Source organism: Onychostruthus taczanowskii, unplaced genomic scaffold (genome assembly GCF_017590055.1).
Source record: "Onychostruthus taczanowskii isolate IOZ18803 unplaced genomic scaffold, ASM1759005v1 scaffold185, whole genome shotgun sequence".
In the NCBI taxonomy this organism is placed as follows: domain Eukaryota; kingdom Metazoa; phylum Chordata; class Aves; order Passeriformes; family Passeridae; genus Onychostruthus; species Onychostruthus taczanowskii.
In genome coordinates, this window is record NW_024499073.1 from 176,753 (window position 1) to 204,690 (window position 27,938).

At 37.7% G+C, this 27,938-nt stretch overlaps 2 protein-coding genes across 5 annotated transcripts in view; one reads left to right on the top strand and one right to left on the bottom strand.

The window, feature by feature from the left end:
• The window catches only part of IFT74 (intraflagellar transport 74), a 35,860-nt gene extending 24,947 nt beyond the window's left edge, over positions 1-10,913 (bottom strand). The window contains exons 1-8 of one of the 4 annotated variants that reach the window (XM_041401115.1): positions 10,738-10,913; positions 10,088-10,234; positions 9,486-9,621; positions 8,924-8,972; positions 8,029-8,127; positions 7,802-7,862; positions 7,306-7,365; positions 6,298-6,353 (exon numbers count right to left, since the gene is read on the bottom strand). In XM_041401115.1, the coding sequence (XP_041257049.1) occupies positions 6,298-6,353; positions 7,306-7,365; positions 7,802-7,862; positions 8,029-8,127; positions 8,924-8,972; positions 9,486-9,621; positions 10,088-10,210 (584 nt within the window). In that variant the 5' untranslated portion in view covers positions 10,211-10,234; positions 10,738-10,913. The other 3 variants (XM_041401113.1, XM_041401114.1, XM_041401116.1) reach the window with 3 other exon arrangements.
• Positions 10,914-10,969: 56 nt separating this feature from the next.
• PLAA (phospholipase A2 activating protein) lies at positions 10,970-27,924 on the top strand. Its single transcript, XM_041401125.1, has 14 exons — positions 10,970-11,177; positions 13,207-13,400; positions 14,349-14,449; positions 14,534-14,654; positions 14,977-15,144; positions 16,177-16,312; positions 16,816-16,985; positions 18,410-18,567; positions 20,300-20,519; positions 22,363-22,431; positions 24,004-24,075; positions 24,903-25,004; positions 25,610-25,774; positions 27,208-27,924. The coding sequence occupies exons 1-14, from the start codon at positions 11,026-11,028 to the stop codon at positions 27,771-27,773; spliced, it is 2,394 nt and encodes a 797-aa protein (XP_041257059.1). The 5' UTR covers positions 10,970-11,025; the 3' UTR covers positions 27,774-27,924.
• The last annotated feature ends 14 nt before the right edge of the window (positions 27,925-27,938 follow it).

The following is a 27,938-nucleotide window of genomic DNA, read 5'->3' on the forward strand; positions in this document are numbered from 1 at the left end:
CCAGTACCACCACTGACAAGTGCAAAACTTAATACGGAACATAATTCCACAGGGCCTGCTGCTGCTAGCACCCCTTGTCCTTGCCACGGGTAATGGCTAAGTGGCAAAAGGTTTACAAACTCCCTCTGTATTCAGTATGAGTTTCTGACAGAAGTAGAAATACACAATGGAACAGAGAATTTTAAGTGGCATTTATCTTCCTTGTCTTTCCAAGAAGTTATGAAATGTCCAGGCTGATTCAGTTTAGGTGAATGAGGTCAATCCTCTGAATATGCAAATATATAGAAGTTATCAAATAATCAGTTTGTTCTATGACCTCATTTATTTCATTATGATAAGCAAAGTCCTTCCAGCACTCATTTTAAGGACTGGTGGAGGTTTTGTAAATCTGACAGGCTGCCTATACTTAGCATTGTTAGTGCAATTAAACTTCTTCATGTAATTTCCCCCACTCTTTTCTGTTAAATTCAGTGGATGTCGTGTACAGCTCACTTTAAACAAGTATCTTACACTTTACCTTTTGAGTTTCTATTACTTTGCAAGATAGAAATCTGGCAAGGAGATACTAAGATTAACTTGCCACCCTATCTTTTCAGATGCTAAAGAAAAACTGGAAAAATTAAAGGTTCATTACCTTTTACATAACATTTTCATTCAAGTATAATGAATGGCATAAACAGGGACTAACTTAACATCTTGCAGATATAGTATAACATTTCTGCTCAAAATTAATAGATACTACAAATAGTGTCTGATTCAAAGGCAATGACTGAGAGACCCTGTCTTTGAGAGATGTTAATGTCACAGTGAATACCATTTGCGGGACCTTTCCTAACTTTCAAAAAAGAAGGCTTGAATCAGTACAAGAATTCCATCACTAGAGATAGAACCATGTTTACTTAGTTCCAAAGATCAGAATAACAACTATACCTTCATAATAGAAAAGTGCAGGTTTATGTCATGTTATAGGTTATATTATGGACAAGAAAGAGATTAATAGATTTATCTTCTGAGTAAATATTCACCAAAATGCTTAGTAATTTACATAACATAAAAGAAATCTGACTGGACAAACCAAGAATCATCTAGTAGAGCACTCTGCCTCTGCCAGAGCAACAAGAGAAATTGTATGGGGAGAGCATGCAAACATCAATACTTTCTGCAGTTCACTCAAATCATAGTCTTCCAGTACCCATAATTGCTTTAACAAGGATAATAATGAGTACAGCCCTGCCTATTTGTTTTATACATTTATGATACTTTTCTCTATTAGCTTGTCTAATCAATCTCTTTTCTATTTGCTGATACAGTCTGCACACTGGATTTTAGGTTTGGCTCAATTAAGTGAAAGCTGAATTCATTAATTCTGATAACCCCTGTTTTTTCAATTAATTTTACATTACAAAGTATTTATGTAGAACAAAATTTATTAAACTATCATTGAAATAACTACTACTACTGTAGTGGTAGTTAAACTACCACTACAGAAAACACTGGTAATTCTGGTCTTGATATGTAAAAATGTTGTTCTTTACTAGGCTCCAAACATGAAAATCTATTGGCTTGTGATCTGGGCTGGAACACTGTTTTTGAATCCAGCCACTGCAGACTGCAACATTACATCCCAAACAGTAAGTTTTACATTGACCTGAACTACCCTTATTTTTAAAAGATACACTTGAAGCAGAAGGCATTTTAAAAACTGTTTCATAAACATAAAAGTCCTGAAGAAATACAAAAATGCAAGTAAGAAGTGGTTTTCTGTGTAATGGACAAGCAGCTCATGGTAGTAATTTTAAGTGGGTGAATAACACCAAAACAATATATTTGAGATGATTTTGTATCTCAAGTTCTTTCAAACAACAGGAATGCCTCTTTACATATCTAAATAAATATAGTCTTCTCAGAAAAAAAAAATATTTCAAGGTATTGAGAGCAAAGACTCAAATCAGAAAAAACTCTAGCTATGCTAAACTTTAACACAGAAAACCAAAATTAAGTGCTATAGCATAGAGATATATAGCAAATGTTTAGTTGAAGGTCTGCTCTAAAGACATTATTTAAAATTAAGAGCAAACATAGATTTTTTAAAAGAATACATTTAGAAAGTATATTTTAATTAATTTGCAGTTTTGAATAAATTTCCTCTATGACACCTTCTTTCCAGATTAAGGTCTTTTTTACCCAACAAATAGTACATTCAAAATATTAATTCCAAAATGGCATGACAAGCTGGTTACATTTTGGATCACCATCACATAAAGACCCATGCATCTAAGCACAGAGCTAAGCATTAAGTCCTCTGGAAGATCAGGTCTCTAGACACTAGGAGGATTCATTCCACTCTCTCACCAGACCAGGAGTTAATTCAGAAAGATGCAAATAAAACTTAATGAAGAGCAGCATGACTTTTCTTTTAAAATGACTGAATTGAAAAAACAGAAGATAGTTCTCTCTTGCCTTTAAGAGTCCTCACTGAGACACTATCTTTAGTAGACTTCTCTATGGTATTTAATTGTTGTCATTCTCTTTTTTCAACAGGTTGCTTGTGAGGAGTCTGCAAAGAACCTCTTTAATATTTCCATCAACCTTTTTCAAAACATTACTAAATTAAGCCTCAAAAACAACAAAATCACTTTAGAAGATCATGACAAAGAGATTCTTGGACGTTTTATTAGCCTCACTGAACTTCATCTGAATGAAAACAACATTACTGTACTGAACAATAACAGTTTTTACAATCTGAAAAATCTCATAACTCTGGATATTAGCAACAATTGTATTAGCACAGTTCATAAAGCAGCATTTGCAGGATTAAATCAACTCTCAGTGCTGAATCTATCCTATAACAGGATTGCGCAACTGGATTCAGATACATTTACTTCTCTAGAAAGCCTGACAGTTTTAAATCTACAGTATAATTTTCTGAAATATTTTCATATAAAATCATCTTTTAAACTGGTTAAAATTGTTTTAGCTGGAAACCCATGGATCTGCTCCTGTGACCTCCTTGACTTACAGATATGGCTAACTGACTCCAACGTGACATTGGGTAAGTTCTGGTAAGAGCATCAAGTAAGGTTACTGTGCATTTTTTTTTCTGATATGGATAAAATCAACCATCAATTTACCCATATTATGCAGTAATACAATAGCTATCCATGAAGGTTTTTTTAGCATGCCAAAAAATTACCAGCATCTCATGGCCTCTTCACTGCTCACATTCACAGAAAATGAAAGCAACACTACATGTACATTCCCAAACATGGAAAAAATCTCCATCAAGATGGCAGCTATCCAACCAGCTGACTGCAAAATTGAAAATACTCCTTTAGAAAACACTGTAACTTCCACTCCTGCTGTTAATCTTAGAAGTAGTGCCTTAACAGCTCTGACTCCATACAACATCACTGGAAACAACGGAACTCATGCAGGTAATACAGATATTTCACTTTACTGCTTATGAGCTGTTTGATTTGCTGTTCAATGACTTTGTACTGTTTTGCATCCCTAGTACACTCTGACTCTTCCATAAAAGCCAGGGCTACAGAGCAGGCATATTTCTATGTCCTGGTAGACAGTCACAGACATTGCAGTGAATGTTAAGGTCTACAGAGTAAGCGTTCAAAACAGATAAACCCCAGAACTCTCAAATGATACTGAAAAATTATGATGAAATTTCAAAGCCCTAAAATTCAGATAATTGCCTAGATCTCTGCCTAACAGAACAAGGGAAGCAACTTTAAAAAAAATTTGCTTTTTCCAAACTAACAACTTTCTAGATGTAGTTGTCTCCCTAAAACATGATAGCATGAACTTAGAGATTTTACTCCCATCCTAACTGTGTTCAGTGTAAAGGATGTGAATGTGCCTGTTGCACACTCCCTGGAAATTTCAGTGGTAGTCTCCTCACCTTTCAATGTTAATCTTACATGTCAGTTAACTCTTCCATTCTGAAATGGTTTACTTCTTTGTTCTGGCTACAGCAAGAAAATTATCTACAGTTATACACACAAATTATAAACTACCACTGTGACACATTTATTTAGCTGTACCGCCTTACAATTTATTTTAGGGTAGTGGCCAGCACACAAAAGCAGCTTCTAGAAAAATACTACTGGCAACTACAGTTTACTGAAATTTTTATTATTAAAGAAGCACAACTGAAAAGACATGCCAAACAAAAGACATGATATTTTAGTGTTCAGACCTTTCCATCACATAAAATGTAAAGCATGGGAAATAGAATTTGAAGCCAATTACTGATTATTTTTTTCCAAAGGCTAATCTTGGAATTTAACTTTTGGAAAAAAATATTTATATGTAATTATAATTTTTATCTTTTATATGCCCCCAGAGCTTTGTCTTTGAAATAGACTTTGAAATGATTATTTTTTATAAATATGCAAGGTAGGAAATAGGATATTTATGTGCATCGCATATTTCTATGTATGTACATCACATATTTCTGCTAGGAAATATGTGATGCACATACATTATTAGTCTCTGTGATGCTAATGACTCCCAAACAACACAGCAACAACAAACCTCTGGAGACACTCAGTCATTCCCCTATCAAGGTTTACTTTGCGAGCTTTCAATTTAACTATGAAAAAAATCATACTTGAGTTCTTGCTAGTATTTCTCATGAAGATTCTTTTTTTTTTCTTGTTTTTTTTAAAGAGTTACCACCTGTTGGCAAAAGTTGGACCTTCCTAGCAGGTGTCCTAGGGTTTGTCCTAGGCACTACACTCCTGATTTTTGCTGCTGTAAAATGTCCAGCATGGTATCACTACTTAATCAGCTACCGTCACCGTCGACTGGAAGAAAATGACTCAGAGATGTTTGAAAAGGAGTTCTCAGCTGACCCAAGTCCTTCTCCTTCAATATCTGGCACAAGCAGTGAAGAACCCATTGTAGTATTTGAGAAAGTTCATGCATGTGGAGATGAAGAAGATGGATTTATTGAGGATAAATACATAGATATTTATGTAAATGAGGAGCGTTAATGTCTTAAACAACGGATGTTGAACCGACATTTCAAAAACGTAGCACACTTGTACTTCAATTTTATGCTTTATTACATACAGTACAGAATGAAGTTATGCAGTCTATCTCCTTTAATCTTGCCAAATCCTTAACAAGATATTGCTGCATCAATCATGCAGTGAAAAAATGGGGTCATATGTGTGCATTATTGGCACAACAAATACTTCAAAACTTGCAAAAAAATATTCATAATCCACTTTTTATAAAAACGTGTTTGGATACTTATTTTGGGGGGCTTACTGTATATTCTTCAACATGAACAAAGTAGCAGGTGAAGTTGGCATAATCATTAATGCTTTCACTGTGAAGAGGTCTAGAAGAGAAAAATAATTTCTCTAAAATGCTGAAGCAGACCACAGCCAGACTTGGGGTCTGGCTCCAAATCAATGCTGTAACGTCTCTGAAGGCTATTAGGGAAAACTAACACAATCAGAGAATGGAGCATTTGGGTATTTTTTAACCCAAATTAGCAGAGCAAGAAAGACAAACTGTTGTATTCCCAAGAAATGTGTATGTACAGTGCAATGACAAATTACCCTTACTGCATTGCCACTGAACCAAATATTTTCTCTTCATATTTTCTTAACACTTAAAGATTCATTCAGGGTGGAACAGACACACTTGTGAGCTGTTGAAAACCGCAGTATTAATACAATGTGATATTATTAACTGGTAAATTTGTTGCTTTGGAGTTCTTATTGATACATAAAATCTCATTGCTGAGATTGCTTTCCCTGGCAACAAACAGGATTATACAGCTTTCTCCTCCACCTTTCTTGTGTCTAAATCAACTACCCCAAAAACTCACTCTCTCAGCCTATCACTACACAAGCTGTTCTCATGGCTTACAAATTCTTATTTCAAGCATCTCACCATCCTCATCTTTCCCTCTGCACAAACCTGTGTTACTAGCCAGGCAAAGGTCTAGCTCCCACTCCTGCTTGCTTTTTTCACTCCGCTACTCTGCAACAAAACTCCCAAAACTTGACAGCAGACTGCAAAAAGACAGGAGTCTCTACTGCCACCTAACTCTTCCTGGATGGCAGTGTAATTATGTTCAGAAGAATAACCAGAGTTTAATGTTAGGAACTCCAACTACAACCTGGCATATCATCTTGAAATTGTTCAGGTATCACTCATGATATGCATTGCACTCTTAGAGTAACAGGTAACATCTCAATTTTCCCAAGCTAAGTTATGAGAAGTTGAGTTATTCAAAAATGAAAAACATAGACTTAATGTACTTACGCTTGTCTTTCTGTGAAAATTTTATCTATATTCTGAGTGTCTCGGTCATTCTGAACCTTTAACTTAAAAAAAAAAAAATTAAATACTATCAAGTTTGTAATAAATCATGGAATCATATAGGTTGGAAAACACTTCTTAGGATCATCAAGTCCAACCCTTAACCAGCACTGACAAGTCCACCATTAAACCACAACAACATGTATACATCTTTTAAGTACTTCCAGAGAAATTGATTCACTTACTATTTCTGTGGGATCTATTCCTGAAACACTATGATACTGCTTAAAAATACACAGATGGGATGAAAAGCATTCTTCTCTTTATGACACAGACACTGTATCTTTATTATTCAATCATATGCAAGCAAAAAAAAAAGTTGTTTTGACCAAGAAATATTCAGGTCATCTTTCAAGTTACCAAAACAACTTTTACTGAAACTGGCTTATATTGTTTATGGATGAATTGATCATAAGAAATAAAATACACATAATGCCATTCATGCCTTAACACTTAGAGGCTGTATTAGAAAATAAATAAGGAAAGCAAAACATGAACAAAAATCTTTGATTTTGTGGTGGCTATGTCAGAGACCTATTTATTATTTTTTACACTGGAGACACTTAAAAGGCTGAGGACAAAAAAGAACTTAATGTCCAGAAGACCAGGCAGCTTTACAAGGCAGCACAGTCTGCTTAAATCTGCCTCCCTAATACTAGTGTTGTGTGCTGCCAAAAAAAAAAAAAAAAAAAGATAATTTAACACTCATAATTTGGGTTGGGATAACACCCTTTTCAAATGTAAATCACAGAAAACTATCATGGGGCTGTTAACACAAGACTTCAGGCAACTGACTTACTGCTAACATGTTGCCAACATTATGAATAACTGGAAAAAAATGGCTAAGCTTTAAGTCAGTGCTATGTTTTTTTAGATATGTCACACATCAAAGCACCAAGAAAGTAACACATCATTTCACTGTAAAACCATAGCAAATATCTTAATTCTTACCATACTGTAATCACGGATCACTTCTGCCATATCTGTACTGGTGTTAAGTATATCCACAACCTGAAACAAGACAGAATTTCAAACTGTTACTGCTCCCTTTTTCTTTAAAAAAAAAAAAAAAATCAGACAGAGGGTTAATGAAAACACAGCAAATTTTGGTTATTGCAATTGGCGAAAAAATGATTTGGGAATCTGAATAGATTACATGTCATTTTTAGAAATAATCATCATTATATATAGCTGTTCTAAGCACTGAAATATTACACAGCACCAATTTCTTAAATCCATATGCAGATGCTTCTCATAATATATAGTACACTTTTTGTTTTCCTCTGTTTCCATCTCTTTCCTTTCCAATAACTGAATAAAGGCAGTATTAACCAGTATATTTTCACACAGAAATGTCAAAAAATGATTCAGAATAAAGCAAAAGCAGTACAAAATCAGCAAGAGAATAAATGGGAGCATTCAGTATCAAAATTTGACAGCAGCATACCATGTTGTAGTCTGCTAGTTGACCTTGAAAATCTTTGATTTCACCAGCTAAAGCCTCTGCCCTAAATATGAAACAAAAAAGTCAAATTTCAAATGGAAATATTTGTATATGGAAAAATAAAATAATGAAAATAGTAACTATTCACTGATTCCTTGAAGTCTGCCCAATACTTGAAATGGTCTTGTGACTCAGAAAGTTAGAACTGCATTAGCTGCAATAGATCTCACCGTTTTTCATAGGACAAATAAACAGATTTCTCTTGCTTGTACATTTCTACTTCTTCCTGCAGATTATTAATTTCTGTTGTAAGTTCATTTGTTTTACTTCTGAAAAAAATAAAGAAAAAAGAATCATTAACATTTGTATGTGCAACTAAAGCACATCTAGAACTGTAAATATATTTTATGATAGGGGATTTGCAATTAGTTTCTCTCACACTGCACTTTGTTTCAACTCAGCATTTCTAAGAAGAGGTAGGTATAGAAAAAAGCAAAATGGTTGTATCAGATAAAGTCCTAAGTAGTTGCTGGAAAACCTTGGTATGAAATGAAATGTTTTAATTAGCTTTTTGTCTCTGCTGGTAAAACAGATGTGGAAAGAAAAAAAAATAAAGTGTAATTTCACAGAATGTGGGTATCATCCATACTTAAAATTACATCTTTTAGGACTAATTATTCAAAAGTGTAATATGAGCAACTGATAAAATCCTGCATGCAGTAGTTTGCACAAGGTCTTGCCTTTGTCATTGCTTGCTGAATGTATAATCCAAGCAAACCATCTGAAATGGAACAATAAAAAATGTTTTGTTTGCAATGCTACCTGTTACAAATGCAGCTATCAGATGTAATAAACACTGGAGGTGGAAGCTCAGAATCACTGACCCTCCCTCTTATTAATGCCATGAGAGAACATTTAACTTAGCAAGCCTAACAACAAAAGCTCAAATGAACCTACTTCCTTTCTTCCTACAGAATATCTACACGCAAAATAACCTTCACTTTTACAGCAGCACTCCTATAAAAGTTCATTATAAGTGAACACCACTTATTGCATGCTATTGTCAAGCTTCAACTCTGTGTCTGAAAAGGAACAGACCATCAAATGTATGTTGTTAAGACATACCTCAGAACGCCAAGGTAGTATGTTTTATCCATTATTTGTCTCTGAGGACCTGATAAAAGAAAACTATATGATATTTTGTTTAAAAACCCCTAATTCAGATGAACTGTAAATTAGGAAAACAATCTGCAAAATTTACATTAAAAAATGTACAACTAATATCTTTTAGTGCCCCTATATGGTTATTATGTAATTTTAAGAAATAAGACATTTTTGGACTGCTGTGAAGATGAACATTACTAGTACAAATATACAAATAGTTACTACGCAATAGAGTATTTTAAGTATTCTGTAGTGATGGAAGAAGACACAACAACCTTGTTCTAGTCTTTTGAATTATTTTTAAAGAGAGCTCAGTTATAAAAAAAATGCTTATCTTCTTTGGCTACCAAGACTAATGACAGAAAGAGGAATGCTTTAATTTTCTCTTTCTTTTTGCTCCTCTTTTTAATCACAGCTCTTCACTCTGCAATTTACACAATGATGAAAAGCTTTCCTTTAAAAACCTAAATATTCTTTCAAAATGTTTGCAGACATCTTGAGGGCTGATTTCAGTATAAAATACCTTTCATTGCAGTTTTTATTCCACTTAATCCCTGTTGAGTCACTGGACGGTCTGCAACTTTAATCTGAGATGATAAAACTCCTCCAGGAGTTAAAGAACCACCACGAGAGCCAGGTCTTGCTGTACTAAGAGGCATCTATCAAAAAAAAAAAAAAACACAAATGAAAAATCTACCAAGTCTGAATTATTACTTTGTTATCCTTAAGCAATTGCCAAAGCAGTTAAAAACTTATTAGTCTCTACACTCTTTCTGTAGGAATCTTATAGCATTTGCATCTCTTCAGGGAAGCAAAGCTTCAAATTAATATCTCCTGTAGAAGGTAAGGGATTGCTTTTGAGCAGCTGTTCATTGTTCCATCTATCTGCAACATTAACGATATTTAGGTCTCCCAGGTGAACTCTGGATGCAGGATGTCCCTGATCCCCTCCAGACAAGGCTAGCAAAACTTTATACAAAACTGAAATCTTAAAATCTTCTTAAAAAAAGAACTTCTCCTCACTCTGGTCTTGGTACTAAAGGAAAAAAAAAACCCCAAAAAACAAGATACAAGACTCTAAATACATAAAAATTAATGATATATTTTTAATATTTTCTAACATACCGCTGTTCCAATTCTGCCTGCTGACGGAGTCCTTGATGAAGAGGCAGGCCTTGATGAAGAGGTCAGTCCTATTCCTGCTCTTGAAGCAGAACGAGCTGTGGGAGGTCTGTTACCGCTGGCCATACTCGTTTCCTTTTTAACTTCTCTCTGGTAACAATAGAAACCATCCTTTGATTTGCACAAGACCCTTAAAACTATGGGATACCGACTCTTTAAAGCATAGCTCTTATTAGAATGTTATGGGGGGTTGGTTTTGTTTTTTTTTTTTTTTTGTAATCTGCAAAGTACTTGCTTACTGGATGACACGAGAGAGCGGCAGGGCTCGGCAAGGACCACTTAATTAATGTCCACGAGTAAGCTGGGGCAGCAGTCTCTTTTCAGTGTTTTGTGAGCTCTCAGCTTATTCTTGTGGCATTTATCGCTTCAATATCTGAATGCAAGTCTTTAATGAAACAAACTGGAAGCGAGCAACTGGTGCAAATACTCATTCCGGTTATCTACAGAGGGTCCGTAATCCACCACCCATCACTACAGCAATCCCTGATAAACCCCAGCAACTTTCGCTATCCCGGCAGGCGCCCATCCCAGCCGCAGAGCAGCGCAGAACCAGCGCCGCGACCGCCCGGGAGGGCCCCGTCCCGTCCCCTCACCGCGCCGCTCAGCCGCCATCAGCCCGCGGGCAGCGCCGCCGTATCGCAGCAACCACCGCGTGGACATCGCGATGCCCACAAATCTCGCTCCAGCCTGCCGCGTCTCCCGAAGACTACGACTCCCAGAGGCCCTGGCGAGGCCCTGGCAAAACAACAACCTGCGTGAAGCGCGGTGCTTGCCGGGATAAGAAGCCTCGCGTTGGCCCGGCGGAGCGCCCTGTGACGACGCTTCCGGAACGACTTCCGGCGGCGGCGCGTTCCGTGCTGTGTCAGGCCGGCGCTGCCGCCATGGCGGGTGAGGGCAGTACGTTCCGGCTGCGCTGCTCCCTGCTGGGGCACGGGCAGGACGTGCGGGGCCTCACTCGTGGCCTCTTTCCGGAAGGCAGTTTCGTGTCCGTCTCGCGGGACAGAACCGCGCGGCTCTGGGCCCCTGACTCTGGGTGAGTGCTGGGCCGCCGCGGAGAGCGTGGAGGTGGCGCCACAGGGGCTCCGCCCGTGCCCTGCCGAGTTCGTCTGTGCTACTGAGCTCTCCTCAGGGGCTGCCGGCAGAATCGGTCGGTCCGAGGGAGCTGGCGGGCGGCGGGAGTCTGCTCGCAGGCGGCGTTCGTGGTTGGCTTTGTCAGTTGCAGAGAATCCTGTTAGGGGTTTAGAAGGGACCCTCAAGATCATCTAATCCCAGTCCCTCAACGGCGGGCAGGGACGCTTTTCACCAGAACAGTTTGCTCAGAGCCCTATCCATGCTGGCCTTGAGCACTTTCGAGGGTGGGGTATCCACAGCTTCTGTGTAGGGGCCCTGTGGGCCCCCTTGAGATACTGGAAGGTTGCTGTGAGGTCTCCATGCAATTTTCTCTTTTCCAGGCTGAGCAAGCCTAACTTCTGCGTGCCTTTGGGCATGGTAACGACGCCAGTATTCCTAGGCATTTTTTTTTTCTAGGTGGTATTAATAATGTTGTTTCTACCTCATGGCGTTCAGTGCCCAAGTAATCCTGCTAAGTAAGTGCTGCTATTTTGACAGTGAGGCAGTGTGTTTTGAATGTTCAAAAAAGCCCCATCCTTTCTTACCCTTGCTAAGCAAGCTTCTTTAAACATAAAATGGAATATGAACAAAAAAACTGTACCCCCAGATTAATTTTTCTGATATTCATGTTGCACGGGGCTGTCTCCTACTGAATTTGTGTAGCTGAATTCACAAGGTGAATTTTTCAGCATATTACCTTGACCAGAAGCAGACCAGATACACTTCTAAGCAATGTGTGTGGGAGATGTGGGCTGTTGCTGGAAGCTACAGCATGTACCTCCTCCCCGGACTGTGGTTCTGTGTTGTGATCTGTATTCTGAAGTTGCTAGGCATGGATATTCTTCCCATTGGCCTCATGTGAAATAGAAATAATTGGCAAATTTGCAGAGTGCTTACGTGTGCCTTCGTATTGATCTCTGGAGCTCTGCAACTGAGGTGAAGAAAAACTAATCTTATTAAGTAGGTCTTATTAAGTCTCTCATCGCAAGAGAGAGAGCTTGCTAAATTGTACAGAAGTTTGCAGGAGGAAAGGAATGCTAATTCTAACCCACAGTTTTTGAGAACTTTGTGAGTTGCTTGTATCAACTTACAATGTTGATATTGATTGTCCTTCTCTGCTTTGAAGGCTCAGGGACTACAGTAGTCAGGGCTCAGTGGGTGAGCACACACACTGCTGTGTGCTGTTGCAGTTCAGCTTTTCCAAGAAGAGACGTTGCCTTCTCTGATTTGTTCTATGTTCCTTAAGGGGAGCTGTTTTAGAATTTAGAAGAGTATCGTGATTTCCTTACATATTTCAAGCTTGCCAAGCTTTAGGGTTTGAAGGATAGCAGTATGATATCATATGGTAGCTTATGTTTTTGAGGGTGGGGGAGCAAAGACAGGACAGCAAAACTAGCACACAGCACCACAACCTGTGTATTTATTCTATGGGAATAAGTAGCTTTTTTCAGTTAGTGCTGTAACTACTGAGATTGGCTCAGTGTGAAGAAATGAGAGTGCTGGTTGAGTCTGTTTAACTTTTATTCATCTATAGTGCTCCTAATGATGAGCCAGTGAATACACTTAGCTGGCAGTAAACTACATTCATGTGCTCTTACTTTAGCATGTACTTGGATATACATTTGAGTTTTCAGACAAAGAAAGATGCCGTGTAGACAAACTGTAACTCTGTCTCATCAAATTTGGCATAGTGTTTGCCAATGAGGAAGAAAAAACAAAAGTCCTTTCAGGCCTACCACTGCATTGAAAAATAAGTGGAGAGCAGTGTTGTGTACGGGGAGGAATTCTGGCATGTAATTTTTGTCTTAAAATTGGTTCTTTCTAGACCATCCGTAGTAGTTATTCAGTACAAGGCAAACATTGTTATTAATTAAAGAACTGTCATTATTTTACTCAAATAAAGTACTGTTTCTAATGTCATGATTCTAAACTGATAATCATCTATGTTTAAGTCTTAACAGGGGTTTTACTGAGATGCATTGTATGAGTGGCCACACAAATTTTGTATCTTGTGTGTGCATCATACCTCCAAGTGACGTCTATCCTCGTGGGCTGATTGCAACTGGTGGCAATGATCATAATATTTGCATTTTCACAACTGACAACCCAGCTCCTCTTTACGTCCTTAAGGGTCATAAAAACACAGGTATGTAATAATTGTACTTTGGAGTTTTTTACATGAAGGTTAACATGATGTGTTAGAGAGGAAATTAAATCAAATTTGTAAAACTCAGTTTTGATTTATTCGGTATATAATGTAGCAAAATGTTTAATTATGTCCTCTGCAAATAGGATTTTATAATCTTAATTCATGCAGCGACCATTCATTGCAAGGACATCCAAGTTTATCATGATGAATGTTTAAACTTTTACTGTCTCTGAATTCCTGGGAATTCACAGAATGATCAACCTTTAGTCAAGAATTGCACTTTTGAGAAGCAGTTAGTTCTTCACGTATTAATTTTTTTTGTCAAAATTGATACAAGTGGAAAAAAAATGAGCTTCCTAAATAAACTTCCTCTGCCCATTTTGTTACTTAGATGGGTATTTAATATTAATTGGTGCTTTAAATACAGAGCTACATTGTGTTACTGGAGCATTTGCAGATTACCTTTCTACTAAATCTTTGAATCTCACCACAGTTTCTTGGTGGTAGTATTTTGCCCTCCAAGAAAGTGAGCTAAGTATTTTTCGTATGAAATAACTTCTTGAAGACATAAATTAATACCTGTAGACAAAACTTTTATTTCTCTTAAAAAATACGCATTTGCATTAATTATGTGTCTTGACTAGTTCTCACCTGTTTGTCATCATATTCTAGTCCAAAAGAGGAGCTCTGTAACTAAGAGAAATTTAAAAATATAAATGGCAAAAATATTTCAATTTTTTAAACCTAAAATTAAGAGAATTTTTAAGCAGCTTCTTTCTGGGTTGCAATGCAACTATGATTCACTTACTTCTTCTCTAAACTCCTCAACACTAAATATACTACTAATACCAAATAAATCCTCTTAAAAGAACCTCTTGAAATTGCTGGCATAAGATTTGTGGCAGTGCAAGGTACTTGTCAGTTCTGACTTAATGTTCATTCCAGTTTGCAGCCTTTCATCTGGGAAATTCGGCACATTATTAAGTGGATCATGGGATACAACAGCAAAAGTCTGGTTGAATGACAGATGTATGATGACATTACAGGTATGAAGTTCCTCTGCATGAATATGAAATAAGTACTCTGAATTTGATTCTGACAAGTCTTAACAATGTTGAGTTTTTTTGCAGGGTCACACAGCTGCAATATGGGCAGTGAAGATACTTCCCGAACAGGGATTAATGTTGACTGGTTCAGCTGACAAAACTATAAAACTGTGGAAGGCAGGCAGATGTGAAAGAACATTCACCGGTAAATGTTGCTGCAGTTGATAATTTCATTGGTGCGATGTGTTCTTGTCAAAAGTGAGCAAACATTAAAATCTTACAAAAGCATGGGTAAACTGAACAATATTTAGGCAGAATTTTTAAAGTATTGAAGTAGTTACATGCCCAGAAGCCATGTGACTTCTAAAAAAATAAGATATTTTTCAGAGAATTGAGAGCAATTAATTTTTTTTCGAACTGTACCCACAAAGATTTGTTGCCTGGATTTATATGTGAGCTGTACAGAAGTGGTATACTGGCTAATGGAGACAATAACTGCATTAAAATTTTCTCTTCCTTTTGTAAAGGACATGAAGATTGTGTGAGAGGTTTAGCTATTCTCAGTGAAATGGAGTTCCTTTCCTGTGCTAATGACGCTAGTGTTCGAAGATGGCAGATCACTGGCGAGTGTCTGCAGGTGTATTATGGACATACAAATTATATATACAGCATTTCTGTCTTCCCTCATTGTAAAGGTAAGATTCCTTCCCAACTGTTATGCAACATTCTTCAAAATGAAATGGTAGGGTGTGTATTCTGATGTTCTGTGCCACCGCTACAACTAAAGAACACCAGTAGCATTTAATTTTTTTCTTACACCTAGTGTAAACAGATGGAAAAAATATTGAGATTGACTCCAAGTTGCACTGCTGTCAAAAGTGCTCTGGCAGTATGTGGAATAAAAGGTCATGGGTTAGGGCTAATTGAAGGTTTAAGTAAAACTTAGATGGAACAGTAGGCAAAACTATTGTCTTAGCTGCCAGCTGTATTTCAGTGCTGTTGCAGAGTAGTAAAATAGTAATGTGTGGCATGCCAGTTTGAAATAATGTCAATTTAGATACTTCCACAATGTGCATTATATGTAGTTTAGGTTAAGAATTTCATGTTATGAGGCTTGATTACATTTGTTTTCACAGTTAGAGATTTAGAGGTTCAGAACTAACTGTTAAGCCATTTGCAGAAGAAATTTCAAGTCAGTGACCTTTGTGTGGTGTATGGGACATTTGCACATTTTTTCAACAGGTCAAGTGCATGTATATGGTTTAATGCATATATTGTAGACCTCCTGTGCCTTAAAATTCCTCATTGAGGAGTTTGTAGGCTTTTGAAAATGCTTTATGCGTGTTTCCTGATAAAGCAGGTTTACCTTCCAAAACTCAGTTTGAAACAAAGGTGAACTTATGCAACTATAGTGCAAGATGAAACTATGATGAGTATAAAGTTGCTCAAGTCCTTTAAAGGATGAAGGGATCTTTTTTGTCTTGGGCACAGTTTTATTCACTGTCTAGGTGCTTAATCTGCAGTTTATGCGCTTTGGTTTTTTTGAGAAGACAAGAGAACAGTGGTTTTCTTTTTTCTCTCTACTTGTAATTGAGAGAAGTACTAAATTGCAGGAAGATTCTTTTACTGTTGGGATTTTTAGATACCGAGTTTCAGAATGGCATCCATTATCACAGTATGCTAAAAATATGCTTCAATAGTTTTTTATATCTTTTTATTTTTTTCAGGTTTTGTAACAACTGGAGAGGATAGATCTCTTAGAATCTGGAAACAAGGGGAATGTGCTCAAACAATCAGACTCCCAGCTCAGTCTGTATGGTGCTGCTGTGTCTTAGACAATGGTGACATTGTAGTTGGTGCAAGGTATCCCAAGTTTTACTTCCAATATATTTGTAGATCCAAATGTAACACTCCTTGAAGAAATTACCAGAATAATTTTGGATGTCAGTTTCATTTATATTTAAAAGTAAAGCCATCAGAGTGTATGTGTGTTAAATTTAAACATGTACTACACTTCATGCAAGAAGTAGTTTTTTTATGTCATTCATAGAGATAGAGTGAGTTCTTTGGAAATGTGCTAAATCATAAATAGACTTGAGAATAAATTTAGTAAGCATGGTATAAAAAACCCTTTTGATAAGAATATTGTATCTTGATTTTAAAATTATTTGGAAATCAGGGTTACCTGCTTGATTCCTTCTCTGCATGGTTTTAGTATGAGAGTGAATTCCTTTCATAAAAATAATTGTGAGGGGTTGTTGGAAATAGTGATGATTTCTTGTGACATAGAAGTCACCATTAGAATGAATGCAGTCATTGTGATATTTAAAATAGCATTTCTATTTGAATGTTTTGTCTCTGTTCAGTGATGGAATTATAAGGGTGTTTACAGAGTCCTTGGAACGTACAGCAAGTGCTGAGGAGATTCAGGCTTTTGAAAATGAGCTTGCCCAAGCATCTATTGACCCTAAAACTGGTGATTTAGGAGATATTAGTGCTGATGACCTTCCTGGAAGAGAACACCTTAAGGATTCTGGTAAGTTACTGTACTTCTGTCATGTTAGAGGTGCCTGCAAATCTTGGTTGGAGGTATTGAAGCTTCTGATGGTTTCCATACTTAAAGCTTTAATCCTTTTTGATAGGGTTACTGAAGGAAATGGCTTAATTTTGCTCTGGTATCCTTTCACAGATTCTTTTGGAAACAGGACTCAAGGTTTTTTGGTTTTGGGGTTTTATTATCCTCCTATGAGATAATTTAGAAAAAGGTGGAATTGATGTTACAGTATGTTTGAGATGTTTTCTATCTGTTCTGCCACCTGTACCAAGAGTATGTGAAACAGGTAATTTGTAAAAGGCGTACTGAATGTGAAGGTTTTTTCTTAATAAAAGTAGAAATGCAAATTTTCTGCTTTAGCTTTTGTCTTGAAAGATGGTCCTGATGGACTCAGTTCACACTTCGTAGGTACTTGAGAATACAGTAGAAGCAGTAGTAAACATTATTCTTAAACAGACAAATACTTTTCCCAAGTTGAAGTAACCGCTGACTTCGGCCCTTGGCTGTGATCAGGAAGTGGCATAGATCTTAGATCCATATGAAACTTTGCATCTTGTCAGACTATGGGAGAATATGACTTTTCTTAATTGGCATCTCACTGACAAGCTGATAAACTTCTAAAGTACTTGAACTAAGTATTGGTTTGGCCTCTTGGTCTGCTGGCAGATACCATTACCATAATTGTACAATGCTCATTACGATTGCTGATATTCTCGTTGTGAGATGAAGTATTTTGTCTGGGTTTTGCTGGGATAGAGTTGATTTTCTCCATAGTAGTTACATAGTAGTTACATAGTAGTACTGATGTGCAGGGATAACACAGAGCCAAGGCCTTTGCTGCTCCTCATCCGTCCCACCAGTGAGGAGGCTGGGGGTGTTGTGCGGGAGCTGGGAGGGGACACAGCTGGGATAGCTGACCCCAACTGACCCAAGAGATGTCCCATACCATTCAGCATGTACACTAGGGGGAAGAAGGAAGCGAGGCGGGGGGGATGTTTGGAATGTTGGTGTTTGTCTTTCTGAGGAGCTGTTTAGCCTGATGGAGCCTTGTTCCTCTGGAGACAGCTGAACGCCTGCCTGTGCATGGGAAGTGGTGTACGAATTCCTTGTTTTGCTTTGCTTGTGCATGTGGGTTTTGATTTACCTTTTTAACTGTATCTCAATCACCAGATTTTTCACTTCTGTTCATCTGATTCTTTCCTGCACCCCAACCATGAGGCCAGTGACTGTGTCTATGTGGTGCTTAGTTGCCAGCTGGGGTTAAACCATGTATCTACTTAATTCCTGCACTATTGCTTCAAGTGTTGTTGAACTATTTTTAAATTTTTAATGCTGAGCACCATTTGAATATTTTTCTCTCCTAAAATAAATAATATCCTTGAAATTGTTTGAACTCCTGCCTACAGGAACAAGAGATGGACAGACACGGCTTATTAAAGATAATGAGAAAGTAGAAGCATATCAATGGAGTGTTAGTGAAGGAAGATGGATAAAGATTGGTGATGTTGTTGGTTCTTCTGGAGCCACACAACAAACATCTGGAAAAGTTTTATTTGAAGGAAAGGTATATGCAAACTTCAATTTGTTTCATTCTTTCCTAAGTAACTGGTCTTTGTTCAGATAAAATATAAGTTAGAAAACAGGTATTTGAAAAATACCTGTATTAGAAAACAGGAACTTTTTTGTTTCCTTTGATCTCAGAGGTAGAAGTGTAAGTAAGTACAGTTTACTTTATTACATACAAACACATTTTGTAAAATAAGCAAGCCAATGGACACAAATTATTTTGGAGAAAGGTAAACCATTAGTAGAGAAATTGTCAAGTTCTACTGTATGTATTGTTAATACTTTGAGAAATTAGTTTTAATATCCTTCCCAAGGGAAATGAACTTTATAATTTATAATGCAATTATAGGTAACTATATAATTTATAATGCAAATATTAGGTACCAGACTTTCTGTACGACTTCTCTATAGTAGCTATTGAACCTAAAGACAGTTAAGCTGACCTGAAGACATGTAAGCTGGAAAATTATTCCTTTACTGAAATATACACAGAAAAGCTTGTCAGGGTCCACCACAGAAGAAATGCCTCCAAAATACTGATTTTTACTCTGTCACAGTTTTTAAAGAAACATTAGGAAATCGTTTGTTAGCATTAGAAGTCATTATAAGACTCAAATTTCTTGAGGTATCTGATTGCTCCATATCTTTGGAGGGAGCCAGAGATATCCATGAGAATGACCTGATGTATATTTATTTTGTAACATATTGGTACACAAAGATACATTGTTTTACTAACGATACATTGTTTTACTTTGCTCTTCTTGAGCAGAGAATTCTGGAAAATGCAGGTTTACCTCTGTCATGATTTTGGCTGAGACAGAGTTCGTATTCTTCTTAGCAGCTGATACAATGCTGTGTGTTTTGGATATAGTATAGGAAAAGTGTAAGAACACACTGATGTTTTGGCTGTTGCTAAGTAATGTTTAGTGTTTACCATCCCTCTGGATGCCCTGGATGGCTCAATGCCCTGGCAGGGGTTCAGAGAACCTGGCAGGAAGCCAAAGACCCCTGTGGCTTTGAGTTCGACCCATGGAGCAAATTACCAACCTTATATAAAGGATTACAAGTCACAAAAGTTTAAGTAGCCTAACAGTAGTTGTCACAGGGTGAAAGGTGGAATTTTGAAGAATTTCACTGTGGGGGTCTAGGGACAAGATGGAGGGACCTGGGCATTGTCCTGTCCTTCTTCCTTCTTCTTCCTAGCCTCCATCTTCTTGGTGATGCTAGCATTTTGGGATTGGTTTAGAGTAGAAAGTCACTGTCTTAACATAGATGATAGGTATTGGAAAATAACTGTAAATATCGAATACGTAGTTTGTAGTATAAAAGACAACACCAGCCCCGTGGGCAGGAGTGTACCTCAGACCGACCTGCAGAACAGACCTCGGCAGACCAGACAGAAAATATTTTAGATGAAAAATAATAACCTTGGGAATGACAGCCAAAGGCTTCTGATTTCTTCCCAGGCAGCTGGGTTGGGGAAAAGAGACTTTTTTAACACACCTCGGGATCTCTCAGTCAGAGAAAGCCCTGAGATTTACCCTAAATCAGCAAATGTTTGCTTGCAGTCTCTCAGGAGGGTTTTGCTGATATGTTCTGTAAGTAGCAGTGTTTTAAGTTTTTAGGCTTAGTTCTGGGCCACTGTTAGACTGCACGTAATACATAATTAATCGTTATGTAGAAAGTGCTTCAAGACTTCTGATGTGTTTTTGTTTTTATTCTACTTAAAGGAATATGACTATGTTTTCACCATTGATGTAAATGAAAATGGGCCTTCCTACAAACTGCCATATAACATCACTGATGATCCTTGGCTGACTGCATACAACTTCCTGCAAAAGAATGATCTAAATCCTATGTTTCTGGATCAGGTGGCCAAGTTTATTATGGACAACACTAAGGGGCAAACACTGTTGAGTACAAGTAATCAATTTTCAGATCCATTTACAGGTAAATATTTTAAACTTAAGTGATGACATTAGATATTCCTCCGAGTTTTGTGTCTTCCACACGCTTGCTGAGGATGCACTCTGACTGATCTTCCATACCATCATTAGTGAAGATGAGGAGGAGGACTGGATGCAGTACTGATTCCTGGGGCACACCACCAGTGGCAGGCTTCCAGTAAATGTTGTTGCACTGATCACCATCCTCTGGCCATGGTTATTCCATTAGGTTTCAATCCATTTCACTTTCATAGAATCATAGAATTATTAAGATTGGAAAAGACCTCTAAGAATATTGAATTCAGCCATTAACTGACCACTTCCATGTTCACCCCTAAATCATATCCCCATATCCACATAATTCTTTGGATGCTTCAGAGATGATGATTCAGACACTTTGGTGGGCAGGCTATTCTAATGCCTGACCACCCTTCCAGTATAGAACTCTTTCCAAATATCTAAATGTCTCCTGGTGCAGCTTGAGACCACTTCTTTGCATCCTGTTACTGGGAGCAGAAACTGACCCCACCTTCATACCTTTCAAATACTAGAGAGTAGAGAGCAATAAGATCCACCTGCACCACTTAAATAGCACCAGTTCCTTCAGCTGCTTCTCATAAGACCTTTGCTCCAGACTCTGCCAGCTCCATTGCCCTTTTCTGGACTTGCCTGCATTACTTCAATGTGTTTGTTGTCTTGAGGGGCCCAGAACTGATCACAGGATTTGAGGTGTGGCCTCACCAGGGCCAAGTACAGAGGGACAGTCACTGCCCTGGTCCTGCTGGGATAAAAACCAAGATGCTATTGTCCTTCTTGGCCACATAGGCACACTCCTGGGTCATGGTCCGGCAGATGATAATCAGCACTTTCCCAGGTCCTTTTCTGCTGAGTGATACTTTCATATCCTTAAATGATTGAGGGCAAAAGCACAGATAGTTCTGAAAAAATACCCCACAAACCAAAAAATATTCAGCAAAATTCTAATCAAGCCAGTTGTATTTTTCTGTCTAGTCTTTTTTTTCCAGTTAAAGAAAGGTCCAGTTTTAGTACAAGAGCTGCCAGATGCTGTTAAGGCAGTTAATAAAATACAAAAAAAATTTAGCCAGAGAATTAATCAAAACTGAGTGAAATACGTAAATGACCTTTTTCAGGCAGGAAATTGAACTAGAACTAGTTGATTACTGATAAGCTAAACCATGTTAATCAATTACTTCCTGCTTATCACATTTACAAAACAAACTAATTCAATTAATTTCACAAAGATGAATTTAAGAAGAAAATAGCATTAAAATAATTGAGCTAAATCTTCTTGCAAGGGACTGGAAATGGGAACACAGGCTTTTTGGTTTATATGTAACTCTGAAAGCTGTAGTTGTCACAGAAGTAATTAGGTTGGAAAAGTCCTCTGAGATCGACTGTAACCTATGAATGAACACCATGTCAACTAAACCATGGTACTAAGTGCAACACATTCAGTCTTCCTTTAAACACCTCCACCACCTCCCTGGTCAGCTCACAGTATCTAATCACCCTTTTTGTGAAGAAATTCTTCTTAATGTCTGACCTAAACCTCCCCTGGTGCAGTTTAAGGCTGTGCCCTCTCCTTCTGTTGCTGGTTGCCTGGGAGAAGAGGCCAATCCCCAGCTGGCTACAGCCTCCTTTCAGGGAGTTGTAGAGTGAGGTAAAGTGTCCCTTGACCCTTCTCCAGGCTAAAGAACCCCAGGTCCCTCAGCAGCTCCTCATAGGATAGGCACTCCAAACCTTTCACCAGCTTTGTTGCCCCTCTCTGGATTTTAATAGCATCAAGGTGTGTTTAATAGTCATGGCTTTTCTCACTCTTTGACTAGGTGCTGGACGTTATGTTCCAGGCTCTTCATCTGGATCGAGTACAATACCAGGGGCAGACCCATTTACAGGTAATGTAAAATTCTTATCTGTCTGGCTAGCACTTAAGATACACATTTCAGTCATGTTCTGTTGCACACCATGTTTAGCCGCAGGCAGCTGTTTCTTGCAGTTCACTGTTTGGGGCAGTAGTGTGGAACAGCCTGGTAAGGTGGTCTCTGCCACTGCAAAGCATACTGAGATCTGTTCAGTAGAGGTAAGCCCTCTGCTGTTGCATCTGCCTCATGTCACTGTCCACTACAGCAGAAAAGTAAGGACCTAAACCTTTTGTTTTGCCAGACTTCATATGCACAAACCACACATGATTAGGTATATTCATAGAGGTAGTTTCCTATTTTCATTTTTACTTGGTTTTTTAACATGATCTTTATTGGTACCATCCACCCCATTTTTTAGATTCTGATCCTCACTGGTATAGCTGTTGTAAAGTCCTCCTCACTAATTTAGTAATCTTGTTTGCAAAAACATTCACAGTTCCATTCCCAGTTCGCCCTGTATTGGCAGACTTCTCTCATCCCTGATTAGGAGCTCTTGCTCCTCAAAGAGGTTACTGTAATCACTTGATGCCAAAATCTCATCTACAAAACCAGCCATGCAGTGAGTTGTGGACCCTCTGATGAATCCATTTGTATTTAAGCATTTCTGCTTTGTTCAGAGTAGCAAAGAAATGCCCTGCACTCTTCATCCTTGTTCTCAGAGCTCTCTGATCTTGAGATCCTCCAAGACCTCCTTGGCAAAACCATTGATTGCCATGTAGAAGAGTAGCAGGGTAACAGTCTGAAGGCCAGGCAAGACTTGGCAGTGTCTCTGTGGCATCCTGAATCCTTGCCTTAGCAGGCACATACTTCCCAAGTTGCTAGGCCATATGCATAGGCAGGTGCCTCCCTACCCTCCCTTCCCATCACTCCTGCGTGCCTTTCCTGTTTTTGCAGACATGAGGTGCAGTCCCAGCTGGCTCTTAACAGATCACTGCTGGGTGTTTGTCCACACCAGTGCCAGGGTGCTCACTGCCTGCTCTGCAGTTGCAGATCCACAGCTAGAGCAGAAGCCTTTGTGCTGTTACAAAAACTTACAGCCTTCAGTCTGCCCAATCTTGACAGTCTTTGTGTCCAGCTGTTTCTTCTCCATGGCTTTTGCGGCTCTGTGGTCTCTGCAGATGGAGGCCTCACTGAGGCCTCAGTGCAAGTGAGTCCAACTTCCACAGGAGAGACCACTCATGGCTCAGACACAAAGAGAGTCAAGGCCAGGGCAGTGTGCCCTCCTGCTGGAACTTGTCATGGATAAGGTATCTGCTGTGCTGAAGCCCTCTTCACCTGTGAGTGCCAGAGATTCCATGGTGTCTCACAGTGGGATGACACAGTGTCTCCCAGCTGTGGGCTGACTTAGCTTGTGAATGCTGTCATCACCAACATCCTTGCACAGGCATAGATTTAATCCTTAAAGAAGTGTTGAACACTACTTAGTAATTCCTTTAGTGCAGAAAAATCCCTTTTAATAGTCTTGATTAAAAAGTAGTAACTAAATACAGGTGTATGTTATCTCTTTATTGGTGGTGGTGTTTAAAAACGTGACATCTTTGTTAGGTGCTGGTCGCTATGTTCCTGGTTCAGCATCAAATGCAGTACCTCCAGTGGGCGGGGTTGATCCATTTACGGGTAAGAGACAATGTCTGCCAGTGAAAAGCATTCCTGATTGTTAATTTGTTTTTTAACTCTGACATGAATTCTGCATTGATGCAAATTCAGACTTTATTAAAAATAACAGATTGAAACTGCTTGTACTCTGAAATTAATAATAAAATAGGGATAACAGAGCCTTCTTTTGTATGCAGGAATCATGCACACAAGCTTTAAAATGTGTAATAATAATGAGAGGATTATTGGTCTCCTAGTAGTTACGTTGTTTATCAGAGAAACTGATATATAGTTAATGGGTATTATACAACATCAGCTACTAAATGACCTATGAGTTTAAGAAATCGTTATGGGTGATGATAAAAGCTTTTTATTGCTCCTTAAAAAAAGACATTTCAGGCTATTATTGCATGTGCCATAAGTTGATCATGTCTGCAAATCTTCTAATATGTAAGCACTTCCATTATGAAAATAATGAGAATACAAGATTTCAGGGGCAAGAGGGATATTTTTCCTAAAAAGATCTTTGCCATTTTCATGTGTTAACTGCAATAGCCATTGCTATAAGTGACTGTGTATTTAGTTAATATAATTAAGAAATGATTGTTAATAATTTCTACTTGTAAACTTTTACATGAGGGGGGAACAGTTTGTGAAGGTATTGCTTTCAGTTTTAACCCTTGAATGTAAAAAAAAATGTAAGGAATGACAGCTATTTGCATAGACATTCAGGGTTTTTTTCAAGAGATATTTTTCTGAGTAATGTCCACCAGTTTACTGCTAGGGCGTCATTCTATATCAGACACCTTGGTATACACTGTTGATTTCTCTGTATTGCCCTTCTATAGGAATGGGTGCCTACCAGTCAGCTGCAGCTAAAGTTGAAAATATTTATTTTCCAAAGAAGGATGCTGTAACCTTTGACCAGGCCAATCCTACGCAGATACTGGGTCAGTGTTTTAATATCAAGGATTTTTTTCTAATGTTTTTGAAGTAACTTGACTAACTGAATTAAAAAAAAAAAAAAAAACATTTCCTTAATGCTAAATCCATTACATTAATCTAATACTTTTTAAATCATACTGAAGATTGAATATAGCACATGTCATAAGCAAAACGTGATCACATGATCAAAGTAAAAATAAAAAAATTGTGATGACACTAAGACCATACAGTACCTTTATTTTTTTATTTTAAGTTTTACTGCTTAATAAAAGAGCAAAAATAAATATTTTAGATATGAAAGCTGTACTGTTCTTATGACTTTTCTGAATTTGTATCTTTATGTACGCACTTTCTAAATTTTTTCTACAAATTCTGAATCTGTGTTGCTTTGCTAAAGTGGAATTAATAGTAGCAATCATTGTGATAATTGAAATCTTGAAATGAGAAATTATCAAATTGGAAAACATGTTTAAAAATATGACCCCCCAAAAATCACTCAATTGCAATAGTTGTTACTTGTTTCTAAAGTGCTTTTGTAGCATTTCAATTGAGATCTCGACTTCTGAAGTTCTGTTTTGGGAAAGTTGTGCCTCTTCTTTTGGTATTACAGGCAAATTAAAGGAACTTAATGGCAGTGCAGCTGAAGAACATAAGCTTACTGAAGATGACTTGATAATCCTAGAAAAGTTACTGTCTGCAACGTGCAACACCTCTACAGAAACACCTACGGCACAGCAACTTCAGACTTTATGGAGAGCAGTTAACTGGCCAGAAGGTAAACTCTTAAAATTGTTTTATGAGTCATCTCATCAGTACTTCATTGTGAATGAAAAGTCTTGTCATGCTGTATGTTACACTGAGTCTGTCCCAAAGACTTGATAGCCCAAGTAGAAAAGAGATGATGAATAAGAGGTGCTGACAGCAGTGATCAGCTTCAGGGGCAAATTTGGTAATTGGTTGTCAAGTTTTGTTGGCACCATAATAAACACAAAGAGGAAACTTGGTATAAAAATCAGTTACGATTATTTCATTAGCAGGGCCATCCTCAAAAAGGTTTGAGACTTGTCAGGAAATAGAGTAAGGAAGTGCCAACTTGGCATCCTAAGCTTGAAATGAGAGATGAAATTATGCAGATAAATTATGGGGAAAAAAATGAAAAGTAGCTCCTGTTTAATATGGTAGAGAATGAGTTACTGATGCTATGCTATATGATCAAAACTGCCTGTGTGAAATTACATGCTGAAGGAATGCAAGTGGAGTTGATATAATTACATTTAATAATATTGTCAAGCACTGATGGATTGGAATATGTTTTGGTTGTTACAGCATATTCTGGAAGAAACAATTGCCTGCATATACAAATATCCAAGAACGGTTAAAATTATCTGCTTTTTAAAAATTGCAATTAAAGATTTACTAACAGGAAAAACATTTCAATATTAAAAATTCATGCTCATTTTATAATATCACTTAAACTGTGTTTTGCATAACAAGGAGCTGGTGATGGCCAATGTCATAACTTCCAGACTCTTTGTATTGTACAAAGCATTAATTCAGAAGATTCTGCATATCTGCAGGAAAATCCTCTGTAAGTAGTTGGGCAGGTTCAGCTTTGATTTGGTTCTAAGCACTACCAGTAGTAGATACAAGGAGACATATGTGTTCAGAATTTGGGAAAAGAGGGACATTACAAGCTTTCAGTTTAGTTTCCTTACAATGATTTCCAGCTCTTCAGTTGAGACCGTATTTTTTATTTTCTTTTCCTGTAAGCAGTTTTGTAGCTATACTGTACTGTAAGTTATGGAATGAGGACAAAGGACGATGCTGTCTGTGTAGGGGTGTTCAGTCACTGAACTTGCAGCTTTCAGAGACTTTTTTTGGATTAGTTACCATATCTTGTGCTTACCTTCAGTGTTATCAATTAGAGATTTTAGAAAAGATTTTAAGATTTTTCTATAAAGTGATATATTAATACAAAATTAAGGATTATGGATTTTTTTAAATGATAATTGAAGTGTTACTAGAATGGATTTGTCAGTATTTGTCTTTATGAATGTGAAACAATTTATGCTTTACTTATGCTTGAAACTGTTACTGTCTGTTCCCAAACCTGCAGGGCTAAGAAGGTCTGCATCTGAAAGAAACTCACTGATAAATTTTTACATAATGCAGTATTAATACTAAATTTTGTTTTGTTTTATTTCTTAGATATTGTCTTTCCAGCTCTAGACATTCTTAGATTGTCTGTCAGGCATCCCACTGTGAATGAAAACTTCTGCAGTGAAAAGGAGCACGTACAATTTATCATCCTTCTCCTTAAATTTCTGAATCCTAAAGGCAAACAAGCAAACCAGCTGTTGGCACTTAGAGCGCTTTGCAATTGTTTTGTCAGCCATGCAGGCCAGAAGCTCATGATGGAACAGAGGGATGAAATAATGACACAAGCAATAGAAACAAAATCAGGCAATAATAAGAACATCCACATTGCACTGGCCACACTGACATTGAACTATGCTGTATGTTTACATAAAGTCAACAACGTTGAGGGCAAAGCTCAATGTTTATCAGTAATCAGCACAGTTATGGAAGTTGTTCAAGATCTTGAAGCCATTTTTAGACTGCTTGTGGCCCTTGGGACACTAATCAGTGATGATACAAATGCTGTGCAATTAGCTAAGTCTCTGGGAGTTGATTCTCAAATAAAAAAGTATGCCTCTGTATCAGAACCAGCTAAAGTAAAAGAATGCTGTAGGTTTGTTCTTAATCTGTTGTAATATTTTTTCTTAGCACTTGGAAGACAGTGTATGCAGAAAAAAAGATGCTTTTATTCATATTTTATGACAGACTATACATGGGAAAATACTGTGGATTAATTACACTTGACTTGTTGCAAGACGCAGAGCAAATAAAACTTTTTTAACTGTTTGTCATTGGACTGC